The sequence below is a fragment of the Trematomus bernacchii genome, unplaced genomic scaffold (genome assembly GCF_902827165.1).
Source record: "Trematomus bernacchii unplaced genomic scaffold, fTreBer1.1, whole genome shotgun sequence".
NCBI lineage: Eukaryota > Metazoa > Chordata > Actinopteri > Perciformes > Nototheniidae > Trematomus > Trematomus bernacchii.
In genome coordinates, this window is record NW_022987851.1 from 9,706,680 (window position 1) to 9,724,904 (window position 18,225).

An 18,225-nucleotide genomic window follows, 5' to 3' on the forward strand; every position below is an offset into this window, starting at 1 on the left:
GAACAAACAATGACGTGAGAGTTGTGTGTTTGTTTGGTAACAGTTTGTTAACGACCATTGTATTTCCTCTCATGCCAGCGAAAAGCCTGGCTCCCTCAAATGTATTACAGTAATTTCTTTATAAAAACATTTAAATATATATATTTTTGTGGATTTCTGCATTGTGTTACTGACACAACTAACCCTTCTTAAAATGAAACTATAGTGTTTGTGTTGCTTTGTTTTCCTTTCATGACAAACGTTATACTTTTCTCTTTGATTCAAATGACTGTATGCATTATAATTACAGTAATAGACTTTGAATCCTTGAATTCATAGTGGCTTATGGGTGAGATGATTCACAACTTAAAAAAAGAATAGGGGGGACAGGAAATCCGTGTTGTAGTAAACTGATGGCTGGAAGTCATACTATTAAAAATAGAAAAAAACATTCTTGCAACTTGTGCCATCTTAGTTTTCCTTTTCGTTTATAAAACAAACTCTCAACCAATGAGATTTTGCTGGCAATAACTTGGCAACTATTTACAGGAAAAATTGTTTAGGGTTATCTTAAAGGTCCCATGTCATGGCCATTTCTACTGATCATAATTCCATTGTTGAGGTATACTAGAATCGATTTATATTGTGCAATTTTCCAAACTCACATTGGTTTCTCATACAGCATCTCTGTATGTGTATTCACTCTCTGTCGTAAACGGCCTGTTGGAGCTCCTGCACCCCCCCCCCCCCCCCCCCCCCTCCCTGTGAACCCACTGTGCTCTGATTGGTCAGCTCGCCCACTCTGTTCTGATGAGTCTACCACTATGGTCTACCACCGTTACAGCGGAACCAACCAGAAAATGACACCAGTAAAGACAAACAGATGAGAATGCTGCGTGGGGTCTGGGTGCCGTGTTGGCGGGACGTTGCGAGGCTAGCTGCTGCGAGGAGCGGACAGTGTGAGCTGGGTTCATTTCCTGCTTGCTGCGTGGGGTCTGCGAGACAGCGAGACATCGCGAATGGACGCGGGAAGGGGGGGATGCTGAGGGGGCTGCAGCACCCCCATCTGCGAGCTTCATAAAACCTTCATAACACACAAGGGGACGGGTAATAACCGGAAAAGCATGACATGGGACCTTTAAAGTGGTTAATAAAATTACCATGAGGAAGGAGGAAAAGCTAGTTGTGTTATGACGAGGGATAGCATGGTGTGCTGAAAATGGCTGCCTGATACCTGATTGCACTCTTCAAACCAAAAAGTAACTGAATCTGCTTTTGTAGACATCCAACAAATTAATAAGTCCAATTGACTGTATAGAAAATGCAACCTTGTTGGCAGAAGAAACACCATTTTAACACTTTAATTTAAATGTGATGAGTTGGGGGTAGGCCTATACAGTAAGTGACAAATATTTTCATTAAAAAAAAACACAAATATCTGTCATTTATAAGTTATAACTTGAGCTCCACATATGTTTGAGTTTTAAAGGTCATCAAAGGTCACTTCAGGTCATTTTCTCAGCCTACGGAGAATCATGTTTTCCTTCTTGTGAATTTATAAGATGGCAGTCAAATTATTTTGAATAATGTGTACAATACAATGGTACGTGTGAAATGTATTGCAGGGGTAATGAAATGCACTGACATATTTTGAAATACAATGCGGAGTACGATTAATTGTGTCCACTTTCTGTGCATGTAAGTCTATGCCATTTAAGGGAATTCTTCAAACCAAAACCAAAGCTGTGCTTGGGACGTTAAACTTGGCTGGCAGTACTATACAACTACTGAATGCAGACCTCAGAGAATAACTAAAATGCTGAGCAAAGGAATGTCATGTTCTTTGGCTGTATCTTTTCTGTAAAAGTGCTGACAGTAATTATGCTACATTGGCAGTATGCTCAGATAAGTGAAGCTTTTAATTTGTGTCCCTGTAATTGAGAGTTTAGTTTGGGTTTTCAACATTCATGCCTCGACACAAGTGTTACCCATTGTGAAGACATCCAAAATGTGTTATCCAGAAAGTCCATGTTGGCCTTTCACTATAGTAGATCATTGCAAACTGAGAGGCATACGTAGGTTGACATTCTTATGTTCATATTCATTAAGTTAACTGCAACATTAAACATAATATAATTAATATCTTAAAATCTAGAGGAAAAATACCAATAATAAATTGTATGAATAGAATGTATTTGCATTATACTGTGTAATACATATCATACTCTTTTCTGAAGAAAAAGAAACACAGAAACAAATCCATTTTATTCATTATCTGTCAAACACAGTTGGCCAACTGCCATAACTTATGTCATGTTGTGTCAAAAGATAACAGTAGGGGCAGTGGTTTTTAGGGAAATTGAAAAAGATTGAGTCAAATTTGAGGGATTCAAACAAAAGAAAGAAGATGAGATGAAAGAAAATGAACATAGGATATATTTCTGAACAAGACTGCTGAGCTTTTTGTCTGTGAAATGACAGACATAACGCCATCTTGTGGAGATGACTTCCACTACATCCCAGTTAAGCATACATTACATTACATTGCATTTAGCTGACGCTTTTATCCAAAGCGACTTACAATAAGTGCATTCGACCAAGAAGATACAAACTTGAAGAAAACAGAATCATATAAATACATCAGGTTTCATAGAGCCAAAACATTTCAAGTGCTACTCAACTGGCTTTAGATAAGCCAGTCCTTTATTAGTATATAAGTACTTTGTTAGTAATTCTATCGCTCGAAGTGGAGTCGAAAGAGATGAGTTTTCAGTCCGCGCCGGAAGATGTGTAGGCTTTCTGCTGTCCTGATTTCAATGGGGATTTCAATGGGGAGCTCATTCCACCATTTTAGATAGATAGATAGATCGTACTTTATTGATCCCAAATTGGGAAATTGTTTTTGTTACAGCAGCATAAAAGGCATTTTTTACAATAAAACAAAATATACAAGAATAGAAATAAAATAAAATAAAATATAAAATATAAAATATACATGTCGAAATAGAAAATATACATGCAGATATTATATATATATATACAAATATATATATATATATATTCAAAATATATGGAATATGGAGTATTAAATATGAAACAGATTATGTATGAGTAAAATGTACAACGTGGTTTTATTTCTAGAGAAACTATGGAGCAGAGAGTTCTCTTCCAGCCAGAGGTGATTTGTTGTACAGTGTTATTGCAGTGGGCAGGAATGTTTTCCAGTATCTGTCCTTGTGACTGGGGAGCTGCAGCAGTCTGTTGGAGAAGGAGCTCCGTTGACTGTCCAGCTGCAGGTGGAGAGGATGGGTGGGGTTATCCATGATGGACAACAGCCTGTTCAGTGTCCTCCTCTCCACCACAGCTTCAAAGGGTTCCAGCTTGATGCCGATGACTGACCCAGCTTTCCTGATCAGTTTATTGATCCTGCTGGTGTCACCGGCTCTTATGCTGCCCCCCCAGCAGACCGCAGCAAAGAAGAGTGCACTAGCCACCACAGACTGATAGAAGATCTCCAGCATCTTGCTGCATACGTTGAAGGATCTCAGCTTCCTCAGAAAATAGAGTCTGCTCATCCCCTTCTTGTACACAGCGTCAGTGTTGATCCTCCAGTTCAGCCCATTGTCTAAGTGCACTCCCAGGTACTTGTAGACCTCCACAACTGCCACATCCTCTCCTAGAATGCACAGGGGCAGAGGAGGAGATGTCCTCTTCCTCCTGAAATCAATGACCATCTCTCTGGTCTTGGCCACATTCAGAAGCAGATGATTTCTTCCAGTCCACTCAACAAAATCACCCACCAGCGCTCTGTACTCCTCCTCCCGTCCATCCCTTATACACCCTACCACTGCAGAGTCATCCGAAAACTTCTGCAGGTGGCATGACTCTGAGTTGTATAGAAAGTCAGAGGTGTATAAGGTGAACAGGAAAGGAGACAGCACAGTCCCCTGAGGGGCTCCAATACTACCAACCACCGCATTAGACAGCACACTGTCCAGCCGGACGTACTGTGGTCTGTCCGTGAGGTAGTTGGTAATTCAGGAGATGGTGGACGAGTTTACCCTCATAGCCTGCAGCTTGTCACTCAGTAGCCGAGGCTGGATCGTGTTGAATGCACTGGAGAAATCAAAAAAGGTGATTCTCACAGTGCAACCCGATCCATTCAGGTATGAGTGAGCACGCTGCAGCAGGTAAATAATGGCATCGTCCACCCCCAGGTGAGGCTGGTAGGCAAATTGCAGAGGGTCAAGGAATGATCTCACCTGCGGTCTGAGATGGGCCAAGACCAGTCTCTCAAGCACCTTCATCACATGAGATGTGAGTGCTACAGGGCGATAGTCATTGAGCCCAGAAGGAGTTGTCTTTTTAGGGACCGGAACAACGCAGGATGTCTTCCACAGCACCGGGATGGTCTCCAGGTGCAGGCTCAGGTTGAAGAGATATTGGAGAACAGGAGCCAGCTGGCGTGCACAGGTCCTCAGGACCCTGGGGCTGATACCATCAGGGCCAGCAGCCTTGCCTTGGTGGAGTTTTTCCATCTGACTCTGGACCTGTCCTGAGCTCACAGTGAAGCGGGGGGGGGGGGGGGGCTTGATGGCAGGGGGGATAGAGGGGGGGGGTCTGAGGCAAGATGAGCAGAGGGGGGGGGGGGGGGGGGGGGTCAGCGGCAATGTGAGCAGAGGGGGGGGTGCAGAAGCCAGGCTGGGTGGTGGAGGAGAGGTGTGAAGTGTAGGTGGTGAGCAGAGGGGGGATGCTGACGCCAGGCTGAGAGGAGGAGGTAAGGTGAGAAGTGGAGGTGGAGGAGACAGCAGCGGGCGGAGAGCTAAACCTATTGAAGAAGGTGTTCAGCTCGTTGGCCCTCTCCAGGGTGCCCACAGTCAGTCTGTCTCTCCCTTTGAAGCCAGTGATAGCCTTCATCCCAGCCCAGACATACAATGCTACTGTATGATGTCCTAATGCTACTGTATGATGTCCTTTTGTTGTTCTGTTTATGTTTTTAATGTTTCATGTGGAACCTACTTGAGCAGGTCTCCCTTGAAAAAGAGGTCAATGATCTCAATGGGATACAACCTGAATAAATAAAGGTTTGAAATGAAATGAAATGAACATCCCTGCTATTGTTCTGCTGGAGCTTCCAGCTTCTTCCTGTAAGAATCTCTGCCCCTCCTCAAATTGTCTCTCAGCTCATGCTGGATACTCTTCAGCATTGATTTGTCCCCAGACTTAAAAGCTTCCTTTTTCTTATTTAAAAGAGTTTTCAGGTCACTAGTAATCCAGGGTTTATTGTTGGGGAAACAGTTGACAGTTTTAGCCGGTAATATTGTTTGTTTACAGAAGTTGATGTATTCTGTGATGCAGTCAGTCATATTATTGATGTCCTCTCCATGTGGCACACAAAGCACGTCCCAGTCAGTGGTCTCGAAGCAGTCCTGTAGAGCCTCATTAGCCCCTGGAGTCCATTTCCTCACAGTCCTGGTGGATACAGGCTGCCTCTGCACCAGAGGGACATATTTGGAGCATAAGCAAAATATATTATACATTTGAGACTTGGTCAAATGTGGATAGCCTATAGTCTAGTGGTCTATGTTACTATTATTATATAACAAAAGGAAAGGAAATCACCCAAAAATATCTGACTTTTTCCACTGTTGGCTGGTTGTCAACAACCAACATCAGGCTTAGCATAGGTACATTATCTACTCTGCTTTATCAAGTAAACCCAAAGAATATGTCTGGTGTTTATCAAATGTTTATTCTGGTCATTGAACTAGAGGGGAGATAAGGGGTGGACGTTTAATTCATTCAATTAAAGTGGGTATTGACAGAAACATGAGAGGAAATAAAGGCTATACTGTAATGACAATCTTCACATTATGCAGAAGATTCCAACCCGTCCTTGTGCATTGACAGGTTATAGTACCAACACAGTATAAAACAGGTGCTACTTAGTAGGAAACAAATATCAGATAGAATGAAATGAAATGATTGGGAGCAGAATATGTTTTGCCAGGAGAACAGGGTTGATGGAAAACATCAGATAAATCCAACACTACAGGAGTCAACTCACTCCAGGAGATGGCAGTAATGCACCATAGAGCCAGGATCCAAGCTGCCTTTCTACCCAAAGGAAGAAGAAACTTCAGCAACAGTGATCACATGAGATGGGGCTGGTGTTGTGTCACGTGAGGTGTCTCTTCTTAAACATGGCTCCAACTAGCACTGAACAAAAACATAATCGGCTGACTGACTGTCGTCTTTCCGCTGTCACGCTTCAGTAGACATCAGAACAATGAAGGAACTAAATGACGCCCTGCTGTATGTCCTCGTTTTATAAAGTTACTGTTGCACAAACTCAACATGCATGAAACTGGAGGTGCACCGTTAGCTTAACGCTAGCTAGCTGTCAACTGATCCAAGTGGTGAGAGGTGAGCTAAATATTAAACAGTGAGTGTCGTTCTTCCGAAATGACCGTGTAGTAACATTTAACTATTATAGCTGCTCTTGTTTAGCTTTGTGTCAATTATGTTTCTAACTATTTAAGAGTTGTTTTGCTTGTTTGAATGAGGTATTGTTCGTTAGCCCCTTCCTTAAGCTAACTGTTAGCGCTACGTTGACGTAAGTTCCTCAATAGTGTTTCTAAAACGTATTAAAGCTGCAATCTCTCTCATATAATAAACAACGCGACCGAGGCTGTCATTAGCTTAAAATATAACCGTGTGTGGTTTGAGGCTTACAATATTTAGAGTTTCGCTTTAAATTGGGCAATATCTATTGTTGATGTTATCTCTGTCAGACAGCTAGCAGCGTAGCTACATTAACGTTATACTACATCCATTCAAACTTCTGGTAACCTATTACCGTTTTGGACATTTTTTGTAGGTAAAAGGACATTTAGCAACATTCAATAAGCCCACGGGTAATAGTTTATTTGTGGTAAATGTACAATTTAAATCATATTAGACTTGTGATGATTTGGCGGTAGCAGGAAGTAGTCATGTGAGCAGTGCTGAGCTGAAACTTCAGGAACTTTGAAAAGGACAAGTTATTCATATGCATTCACTCAAACATATCTCCTTCATTGCGCCACCCTTATTTTCTCCTCTGTCGAAAACAACATTTCTCATCACAAGCTTGCAGTGCAATAAAACTGTTAAAGTACTTCAAAAAATAAGCTTTATAACCTTATCTAGTTTTCCATTTGTGGTTTTTAATCATTTCTGCAGGTGGAAGAGTAGATTAAGTCTGCCCTTGGTGATTTTGATTTCTTCCTCCATGAATGTCTGAAGTGGTCCTTGTGGGAGACAGCTAAGCATACGCAGCAGGATATTCCGTGACTCTTAACAAGCACTCACCATGGATTGGCTGATGCGTGCAGTTGAAAAGGACCTGGGGATTGACCGGAGGCAGCAAGGCCCTGGTCCCCGTCCCAGGGAGCTCATAGCCCTTGTGCCTACGCGCTGGGTGATGGGCCTGAGGGAGAGGAGGATCATGCGATGTGCTCGCTTTGACTGCATCAGTGAGCCTGAAATTTGCACTTATCTTCAGTGTTCCCAAGCGAAGTTGCCAACTGGCTGGACCCGAGTGTGCATTCAGGGTCTGAGGAAAAGCAAGCTTAGCTACAGATTGGCCAGAGACCCGTGCCATCAACAAATGGAATTCATGTCACAGGATTCCTATGTCAAAACCATGCAGTGTGTGTCACAGCAAAATGTCAGGTTGGTGATGCAAACTCTGATATTCTGTTATTCTATCCTTTAAAATGTAAATGTAAATCTGCAAAAAAAAAAAAAAACAGGTTACTTGGTAAACTAATGTATCTAGCAAAATGCTGCTTGATGCTTTTGTCCATAAACCATTCATTTAAAAGCTATCAGTTTACACTCTGTTTTACTGTATTATATACATTTAGTTTTAACGTATTATATACATTTAGTTTTAACAAGTGTGAAAACATAAAGGTGTGAAAAATAATACAGATAAAGAACCTTGAACCTTGATAACAATGATTTTCCTTTTGTCTTTTTCCCTTTCACAGGAATCTGTGGCGTGATGCTCATTACAAACGTGTGCAAGCATATGCCGGAGCCAGTGAACAGATGCATGTTGCAGCTGTAGATTCAGTGCGTCATGCTCTGCAAAGGCTCTTCAATTCCACATTCATCTCATCTGACAGAGTGTCCCCATCACTTTCTCCAGCCAGAGAGAAAGAGAAAGAAAACTGTCTGCCATCCAGTTCATCTTGCTTCTCCAAGTCCCAGACAGACCATATGTGTCCTAATGTTCTGCCTGCTGAGTGTCTGCTCGAGACGGCTGAGATGCTCTATGTAATCCTACCTTATACTCAGTATTCACTCCATGACATTGTCTCCTTCAGCCCAGCCAAGCTCGCTAACAGCCATGCCAAAGTGTTGTTCATTCTCTATCAGTTACTGACAGCCCTGCAGGGATGTCATGCAGCAGGTCTCTCTTGTGGAGAACTCTCCCTGCAGGACATTGCTGTAGATGAGCAGCTCTGCAGTCGTCTCAAACTCAACTTGGCCCATTATGAGGAACTGGGGACTGAATGGGATGCAAACAGCGCAACTGGCAGACAAATGCCAAAAAGTGCCCTGCCAAGGAACAATGTATGTGTGAGCCAAGAGAATAAAACAATTTGCGAAGACTGCTTTGATGAGCTTAAGAAGTTGGTTTTGGACTGGGTCCATGGTCGAGTCAGTAACTTCCGCTACTTGATGGATCTCAGCAGGTTAGCAGGAAGACGAGAAGGAGACCCCAACTATCACCCAGTGCTGCCTTGGGTGGTTGATTTCACTGTGCCATTTGGAAAATTCCGAGACCTCAGGAGGTCAAAGTTCAGGCTCAACAAAGGAGATAAGCAGCTGGACTTCACGTATGAGATGACCAAAGAGGCTTTGGCTGCTGCATCGGGTGGTGGGATTGGTGGAAGCGGAGTTGGCGGAGACCTTGGTGGCTCTATAGGTGCTGGGGGTGCTGGACCGTCTGACCATCTCCATGTACCTCATCACATATCTGATGTGCTCTCAGACATTACGTACTATGTCTACAAAGCCAGACAGACACCCAAGTCAGTGTTGTGCAGCCATGTTAGATCGCAGTGGGAGCCCAATGAATACCCAGCCAGTATGGAGCGCATGCAGAGCTGGACCCCAGATGAGTGCATTCCAGAGTTCTACACAGATCCCTCCATTTTCCGCTCAATCCACCCCGACATGCCAGATTTGGATGTGCCTTCCTGGTGCAAGTCATGCGAGGAGTTTATAGAGATCCATCGGCGCCTTCTGGAGAGCAAAGAGGTGTCCCAGTATTTGCATCACTGGATAGATCTCACATTTGGCTATAAGCTGTCTGGTAAAGAAGCTGTCAAAGCCAAGAATGTGTGCCTGCACCTGGTTGACCACCACACCAATCTGACTACCTATGGTGTGGTTCAGCTGTTTGACCAGCCCCACCCGCCGCGCTTATCTCCCTCCCTGTACGCCTCAGCAGAACCTCCTCTCCTTGGCCTTGCTGCTCTTAACGTGCCTTCTCTACACATCCCTCAAGTCAAGACAGCGGCTGATACTGTGAATGGAATGGTGCCAGAGTCCACAGGGTGTGAGTCCAGTAGCTGGACCATGGTAGACAGAGATGAGGAGCTCGAACAAGGTATGGAAGCTCTGGACTCATTAGCGTCTGCCGGCTCATCCAGCTCTGTGTCCAGCGCTGTGCCAATGCCAAGCGTCAGTACGGCAGGAGGAAAGATGGTTGGAGAGCACGCAGCACTTATTGTTTCTCAGTCCCCAAGTTCATTCCCTGGTGATTTCACAGGGGGCTTAGGCCCTGGTTTACGAAGTGCCATGTTACAAAGAGCTGGGTCAACAAACAAAAAACATGGAGAGGGGAGTTTGACTGCCACCAATGTAGAGGAAATCAAGATTGTCCTCCCTGAAGGCTTTAACCCATTGCAGCCTTTGGAAGAGCTGGAGAAGCTGAACAATTTCCTGGTGAAGAGTCTGCATGCTGAAGTATGGCATCCTGCAGGATCTACTGACTGCATGAGAGACGGTGTCATACTTGAATCTCTACTCTCTCACACACAGCTCTACCAAAGAGACATGCAGGCCCTTGGTGTTCTCATCGCGGAGATATTCTACGCCTCTAAACTCAGAGGACTGAATGCAGGCACTCCCCTGAGACAGCGTTTCCAAGCTGTTATGAAGCTCTGCTCTGCCAGCCTCCGTGAAGTGCCACTGTCTTTGCACCACGCTCTTGAGACGCTGCTTCTAATAGAGAAGCACTCTGGTATGGCAAATAGAAATGTACCAGATTGCCCAAGTCCACTCCTTTTCAAATATGAACCCATCTGCGATGGTCTCCCTCCCCCAAGCCCCTGCCAGTTTCTGAACCCAATCATCACCCCCTTTCCTTTCCCTTCCTATTTTGAAGCACTTCATGGCTTTATCTTTTCCTACCACTCCAAGATGGAGACTACTTGTAGTCTTCAAGGAAGAGATCTTGTCTTTCACCTGTGGCAGCAGCTTGAAACACTGTTGCGGGGAAACATCACAGGGGAGGGTCTTGAGATTCTCTTGCCCTTCATTCTGGCCCTCATGCTTGAGGAGTCCACTGCTGTCTATGCAGCTTGGTACCTCTTCGAGCCCATCTCTGGAGTACTGGGTCCAAGAAATGCAAACAAGTACTTACTGAAGCCACTGATCAACGTTTATGAAAACCCTCACTGCCTCAGAGGGCGTTTCTATCTCTACACTGACTGTTTTATTCTACAGCTGATAGTGAGGCTCGGTCTGCAGGCCTTTCTGTCCGGCCTTCTTCCCCATGTGCTGCAGGTCATCACTGGCTTTGAAAGCTCCATCTCAGGCTCTGGCGAGGAATCTTGCAAAGGGTTGAGGGGTGTTCAATGTAATCTAGGAGAGGAAGAAGAAGAGGACTTTCAGTGTGGAGAAGTGCGGCCACCATCTGGGACTGTTAGCGGCAATATGGGAGGTGGCAGTGGTGCCAGTGGAGGAGTAGGGGTGGGGGGAGAGACGGGGATGGTTGATTACTCCTCTGGCATTAGTCTGAATGACCAAGTGTTTCTCTCAGAGGCAGAGGACTTTCAGAATGGGTTCTATGTAAACAGTGGAGCAGCTGCCGGGAAACAGCAGAGCCAGAACTCTGCAGCCAAGGATCAAGACCAGGAGTCTCTAAGTGTGGGGAAGCTAAGTGACAAAAGCAGCACAAGTGAGCTCTCCCTGGGTGATGGAGACTCAATGCGGGATAGAGCCAGTCTCAAATCAGCTGACAGCAGCCAGGACTTGAAACAAGCTAGCGAGGGAGAGGAGGGTGGCGAGCTGGAGGAGGAGGAGGTGACTCAGACAAATGAGGGTAGAGAGGGGACAGAAGACTCTAATGGTGCCAACATGGAGCTCACCCTTTCTGGTTTCACCGAGGCTTCGGGAGCTACAGTTGCCACTCTGGAGGCTGAGTTTGTGAATGGAATGGAGCTGGATGACACTGAGCAAGGCATTGTGGGAGACCAAGAGGAGGATGACCATGATCAATCAGATGAGTCTGGGGAGAAAGAGCAAAAGATTCTTCTTGGTGAGTGAATAGTTTTTAGTTTATGTAAGGGATTTGTTTATGAATAGATGATGTATAATGGTTTTATTCATGTCTTCACACACAGATACTGTCTGCAAAACGGTCCGGTGGCTGTCGGCAAAGCTTGGACCCACAGTGACGTCGCGATATGTAGCCAGAAATTTGCTGCGGTTGCTCACAAATTGTTACATTGGTACTTAAAAGCATAATATAAAGTTGATTTGCCTTATTGCATAATTGATACGTCCACGTCTTGTACAGTATATATCATATTCTATTTACGTGTATATAGACTTCTTGCACAATTTTTTATTTGTATTTTTGTGTTTTATTATATATGTTGCATCGTTGGAGGAGCTCGGGTCATACGATTTTCATTGCCATTTCTACACTGTAGCTTATGTGCATATGACATTAAAACCTTTGAATCTTAAATCATGCTGTTTTGAATTTTTACCTAGTATCATGTGCTGCTGCTTCACCATGTTGTTCTCATGTGCCCTGCCTGTAGGGATTGAAAAACATCAGTTTGTGGCGGTTGCATCTGAGGAGAGCAGTGTGGAGGGTGTAGGAATGGGCAGTGTTTATGAGAAGAAACCTGTTGTTGGTGACCAGACAGCAGTGCCGGTGTTGGACTGCCTCATCTACATAGCTCAACTCTATGGAGAGCCTGTACTCACTTACCAGTACCTGCCTTATATAGGATATCTGGTAAGGCGTGACAAAAAAGCATACAAAATAAGAATGTCAATCACAGCTAAATAAGATTATTGTGGGAAAATGACTAACAATTTTTCCAAAAACATTAACAACATTTTCTTTGATTTCACAAATGTTTCCAGGTTTCTCCACCTTCTTCGCAGCGTCTTAACACGCGTAAGGAGGCAAGTCTGCTTGGAGCTGTTGCACTTACACAGAAGATCATCGTCTTTCTCTCTGATACAACTCTAATGGACATGCTTATGAAGATCAACGTGGATGTGCTCCTGCCCCTACTGGACTTGCTCACCACCCCCCGCATGGGGTAAGTAACACACATACAACCACGCACATACTTTAGATCTAAGTTATGATAGTGATTAATTATGCAAACACAGCATGACAAATAGTATAATCTTTCTGGAATGTTGATTATATTTTAATTGAACAAATATTTTTGAACTCAATGTCATTTTCATGTTTATGTTTCTATGGAGTATAATCAAAAAAACAATACAAAGAAATATACAATACATCTGTCATCCATCCTCTGCTTGGTTTGATCCATTCTGCTGTACCCAGGTTCCCCAGCGGGGTGCAGACACGCACTGCTGTCTGTCTCAAGACACTCAGCCTGATGGCTCTCATCTGTCTCCGCATCGGGAGGGAGATGGTGCAGCAGCATATGGCTGACACCCTGCGACGTTTTTTTGCCGTTTTCTCTCTGCTGCATTATCTGCAGCCCCAGGTATACACACACACACACACACACACACACACACACACACACACACACACACACACACACACACACACACACACACACACACACACACACACACACAGGCTGAGAAATGATGTCAAGTTTATTTCTAGAATGCTTTCAAATCAAGCAGATTTGTCACAAAGAGCTTTACAAAACCATAAGACAGAAGATAATATGGATCAAAATAAACAAGACAGAAATTTGGAATACAAACAGTCAGACAGAGGGAGAGAAAAGCGTTTATGTATTTTTAAACACGGCAGGATTCATTAGTCTTTTTGCAATAGATAATTTAGTAGATTCTTCATGTTGTTTTACCCATGCCTTTTGAAAATTGAATTGTAAAACAGAGATGTGTTAATGTAGCTGGACAGCGCCCCTCGCAGAGTTGTGGGAGAAGTCGTGGTTGTTGACGTCTGCACACCAGAAGAGTCGAATGTGACATATGAGTTGGGGGTGTTGGAGGAGCTACAGTCTGTGTTCAACCCTGAGATGGCCCACGCCTCTTACATCCCTTTCTACTGCCTCATAGGTAGGAGGAACGCAGTACATTTTTACTGAAATCTATAAAATGTTCACAATTCAGTGGTATACATCAGTGATGCATTGTTATTTCTGTAGGTGACATGGCAATTCGGAGACTGGTTCCCAACCACGAGCTGGTCTGGCAGTTGGCCCAGTCCTACCTTCAAAGTTTGCGTCAGGGGAGTGCAGAGACGTACCCAACAGCAGGGTCGAGGTCAGAGCTGCCTTCCTCCTCCATGGGTGTCTCCTCTGGTCTTGGCGGACGTGTGGGCGGCAGCCCGTTCCCTGCCCCTTCTAACAGCTCCACCTTAATGGGAGACTCCCTCCCTGAGTCAGGCACTTTCGGGAGTCACCTGGTAGGGAACCGGATCCAAGTGTCCCGGGAAAGTAGTTATGATGCTACTTCGAGCCTGGGTTTAGCCAACTCTTGGGGACGCTCCAGCCATACCACCCCCATCACCGCCGCATCCACATTTACCACGTCATCTGTCGGCACAGCGTCCTTCTCCTCTTCCTGGGTGACTGGACCCACCCCAGAGGACAGTGCCCTGAAGCAGGAGCTCCCTCGCAGCGGCCGCTCTCTGCAGGGCAACTGGCTGGCCTACTGGCAGTACGAGATCGGCCTCAACCAGCAGGATCCACATTTTCACTTTCACCAGATCCGACTGCAAAGCTTCCTGGGTCACTCCGGCCCCATAAAGTGTTTGGCACCGCTGGCAGGGGAGGACTACTTCCTCTCTGGTAGCAAAGACAAGACTGTGAAGCTTTGGCCTCTCTATAACCACGGTGATGGAACACAGGAGGTGGAACCCAGGCACACATATAACGACCATCGAAAGTCAATCTTTTATGTTGGACAGCTAGAGGCTTCACAGGAGATCGTCAGCTGCGACGGGACCGTGCACCTGTGGGATCAGTACACAGGTAAGAGAGATATGGCGTTAGTTATAGGAGATGAGACTAAAATGGGGGAATTAAATATCTGTGCTGTTCTTTGTAAATAGACTCCCTCTGTTTTCCTTAGGCAAGCAGATTCGCTCGTATGAAGCCATGGATGGGAAGAATCCCATTACAGCTGTCACCACCATGCCAGCACCACACTGCAGTGTTGTGTTTGGCAGCGCAGATTCGATTCTCCGCTTCATCGATCCTCGCAAACCTGGATTTCAGGTATCCATTTCAGTTTGCAAGCTCATTCTGCCATACAACATAAACCAATTAGCATGCCATTAATCTTTTTTACAATTCTGCACTATAGAGTTATTTCAGAGTTGACCGTGACAAATCTTCCCCTGTGTCCCCAGCATGAATTTCGTCTGGCGTACAACAATGTGGGCGCTGGGCTCATCCGCTACCTGGCAGTGAGCCCCTCAGGGCGCACTGTGGCTGCAGGTTTCTCATCTGGATTCATTGTTCTGCTGGATGCACGCACTGGACTTATTCTGAAGGGCTGGCCAGCTCATGAGGGAGATATCCTCCAAATGAAGGTATACTTAAATCATGTGTGTGTTTCTGTGTGTGTGTGTGTTTGTTTTCTTTACCTTACTTCTGGATAACTGAGTAGGGCTTTGTTTTTGATTTAAATAGCAGACAGTAGAGTCAACAATAATTAGTCAAAGAGAGGAGAGATGACAAGTAACCAAAGGTACCTGGTAACACTTGGACTGGAAGCGATGCAACCACAGGGACTAACCTGTAGGGAGCAGGGCTCAAGTGTATTCCAAGATTAAACCTTTTATTTAAGGATAAAGGATTCATTTGGTTATTTCAAATATTGTTGGTAACATAAGGTACATAGAGTCATAAGGTAAAAACACTTCAATGACCAGCATTCGACAGAGGAAGAAATATGTCCGTCTATTTGGGTTTGATGAACTTTATATAGTAAATATAAGGAAGATCATATAATTGTGATAATGTGTTGTTTATTTCAGAGAAAAACACCTATAGCAACCACAATTTAAATCAGAACTCAAGGGTGTTTATATTGTCTCCATTTAGCAGATTTCTAGGTTTTGGTGCAACCACCAGAACCTGAGAGTAGTATTTCCCAATCAGGCTTCTGGATGGCAACCACTGTGAACATCACAGCCCACGCAGTGCACGTAGTCCAGTTTATCACCTGTCACTTGTTTTGACCCTTTTTCTTTGAGTTACCCACATCCAATGTCTGTCCTCGACCTGCTAGTGGGGTAAAGATTTTAGGATCATTTTGAGTTGAGAGCTTGGTGTAAGAAGTGTATTACTGATGGTTTGCAGAGCCCCACATTGCCTTACCCTTAAACAAATGAAGTACAAATATTTTATCAAATGCAATTGGTTCGCAATTTTCAGAAAAAGGACTCTGTACATTCAGCCTGTATTGAAATAGGTGCAATAGAATGTGTCATAATTTAGTACCATATAGTCTGTAAAAACCTGAGCTGATGCCTGATATCAGTACTGCCCCAAAAGATTGCCAGAAAATAGGTGTCAGATTCTGTTCCCGTATTTGACCACATGACATTCTCAAGCCCAAAGGTGGGGCTCTACTGTTGGATGATAAATATTCAAGAAGGTCAGCGAAGTGACTTCTATTTTGACATTACCCAAAAGTAGTGGTGTAGCGATATTAAGTGGTGCAGGGATGGTGAAAGTTGTACCCGGCAGGTCTGCTGTCAACAGTGAGCAGGTTTGAACAAACTTTATTTAACCCCACATTAGGTCAAGGATTGTATCTCTAGTTTTAAAAGCACAAGTTTAGGCAAATATGGACACAGGTTACTCATTAGAAAGACCACAGTGGTTCTCATTGGCGCATTTATATTACTCAGACTTCCCTCTCACTTCGTATCATCTCAGTGGCTATCTTTCTGGGAAATTATTAACAAATAGACTTTGTTGTATTGATTTAATTTGAAGTCTAAAATCATTTGCATAGTAGTGTTCCTGTACCCTAAACCTTAGCATGTGATTGATAATCTTTAAATGTAAGCTTTAGAGTGGCAGTCAGTCGAAGAAGTTGATATATGTATGCTGTCGTCTGCCACAAGTTTCTGTTTCAAGCTTTTTCAATTGAAAAGGTATCCTATTTTGTTCATATATCTTTTAATTTAATGAAAACATATTTTTTAAAAGGGATGCTGGAAAACTGCCAATGTTTCCTGTGATATGGCATGGACAGTTGGTTACTTCCTGTCTTGTGTTTTACTTTTCAGGCTTCAGATGGAAACTTGGTCATCAGCTCCTCCACCGACCACACACTCGCTGTGTGGAAAGATCTGGAGCACAAGCCTCTTCGCCAGTACAAATCTCAGTCTGACCCCATCCACGCCTTTGACCTGTACGGTTCAGAGATTGTGACCGGAACAGTGGCTAACAAGATTGGGGTGTACTCCATGGCAGATATCTCCTTGAGCCCTGTTAGCAGCACAAAGCTGAGCACAGAGAACTTCCGCGGCACTCTGACCAGCCTGGCCGTCCTGCCCACCAAGAGGCTCCTGCTGCTGGGCTCTGAGAACGGGGCCATACGGCTGCTAGCTTAGGGGAAATCAATCCCAGTTAAACTAAAAACTCTTACCGCTGACTTTAAAAGTGTCTTATTCCCCTAGGCACCAGGTGTCTTGGCTTCCTCTGTCCCCTCTCCTGTTCTTAAGGTCAATTGAATCCAGTAGGGTATTTTCTCTAAATTGCTTTTTAAGATGGAGCAGCACAAGTAAAGAAATTGTATGAGCTTCATGTCTCCGAATCCTGCCTGTGTGGCTGATGGCACAGAATTTGAGGAGCAAGAAATGTGTGCTACGCATTTAACATTCTTCATGTACAGTTAATCCCATGGTATTAAAAAAGAAAAAAAAAAAAAAAAAAAAAAGCGCTAGATAAGATATAATGGGTTATTCTTATCTTAATAAGGTCATTTATTCTTTTGATACAGTCAGTTATTCTGATCAAAAGAATGAATAAAAAGATGTGCTCAGGAAGGTGGAACCAAACATGGTTCTTACGTAGTGTTTACACTTTCCAAATAGATGCATAACAACACCAAAAAAACATTGACCTCAACTTTCATTTCCCTCGATGTTAGAAAACGTGTGTCCAAATGCACTGATTAAACTATGCAGTATTTGTAGATCAAATCTTTGTTTGTGTTAGCATTGCTCAGTGTTTCTTAAGAGTTGTTCCAGAGTAATTTGTGTATACATCATGAACAATAAAAGTCCACACTCTGTTTTATATGAAAGTTTAGGTGCGGGGTGACACTTCAATTGACGTCACATACTAAAGTCATTTACTGATGCACAGCCTTTCTTCTACTGCACAAGTATGGCCTGAATTGTAACATTTAGATTCACACTCAGATTTTAAAGAATGAATGTTTTTATCCACTAATAAATTACTTGAAGTTGCTTTGGGATTTTTTTAAACCTTGTTTAGGGATTTTTTATCTAGCAGTCTGAAACTGTAGCAACATTACACCGGGGGTGTATCAGAGCAGGGGCCACTGGAATGTGCTGTTGGACTCACCGCTTTCTAATTTCTAAATACAAATGCTAACATAGGAACAGTCAATGCCAAGATAAACAGTTTTGTATTATAACGTTTATATAACTGCATATGACTATATATGAAAAAAGAGTTAGAAATCAATAAAAACATGTGGTTTCTCTGGCTCCTT

At 43.8% G+C, this 18,225-nt stretch overlaps 1 protein-coding gene across 3 annotated transcripts; it reads left to right on the top strand.

Annotated features, from left to right (window-relative positions):
* The first annotated feature begins 6,150 nt into the window (after positions 1 to 6,150).
* Positions 6,151 to 17,956, top strand: wdr81 (WD repeat domain 81). 3 transcript variants are annotated; one of them, XM_034113356.1, is made up of 12 exons: positions 6,151 to 6,405; positions 7,204 to 7,695; positions 8,016 to 11,581; positions 11,667 to 11,774; positions 12,093 to 12,292; positions 12,424 to 12,605; positions 12,863 to 13,028; positions 13,413 to 13,578; positions 13,668 to 14,495; positions 14,596 to 14,741; positions 14,876 to 15,058; positions 16,769 to 17,956. In XM_034113356.1, exons 2-12 carry the CDS (start codon positions 7,334 to 7,336, stop codon positions 17,093 to 17,095), a joined length of 6,234 nt encoding a protein of 2,077 aa, XP_033969247.1. In that variant the 5' UTR covers positions 6,151 to 6,405; positions 7,204 to 7,333; the 3' UTR covers positions 17,096 to 17,956. The 3 variants fall into 3 exon arrangements, with proteins under 3 accessions (XP_033969247.1, XP_033969248.1, XP_033969249.1); XM_034113357.1 differs by having other exon boundaries at positions 7,267 to 7,695; XM_034113358.1 differs by having other exon boundaries at positions 6,151 to 6,294.
* Positions 17,957 to 18,225: the final 269 nt, after the last annotated feature.

What these genes read in the sequence shown, in the direction of transcription:
- wdr81 (XM_034113356.1), top strand. Translation starts at nt 7,334, where the DNA reads ATGGATTGGCTGATGCGTGCAGTTGAAAAGGACCTGGGGATTGACCGG. An exon ending in AGAGCAAAAGATTCTTCTTG is followed by an intron (nt 11,582 to 11,666) that starts GTGAGTGAATAG and finishes CTTCACACACAG; the next exon opens with ATACTGTCTGCAAAACGGTC. An exon ending in CCTGTGGGATCAGTACACAG is followed by an intron (nt 14,496 to 14,595) that starts GTAAGAGAGATA and finishes TGTTTTCCTTAG; the next exon opens with GCAAGCAGATTCGCTCGTAT.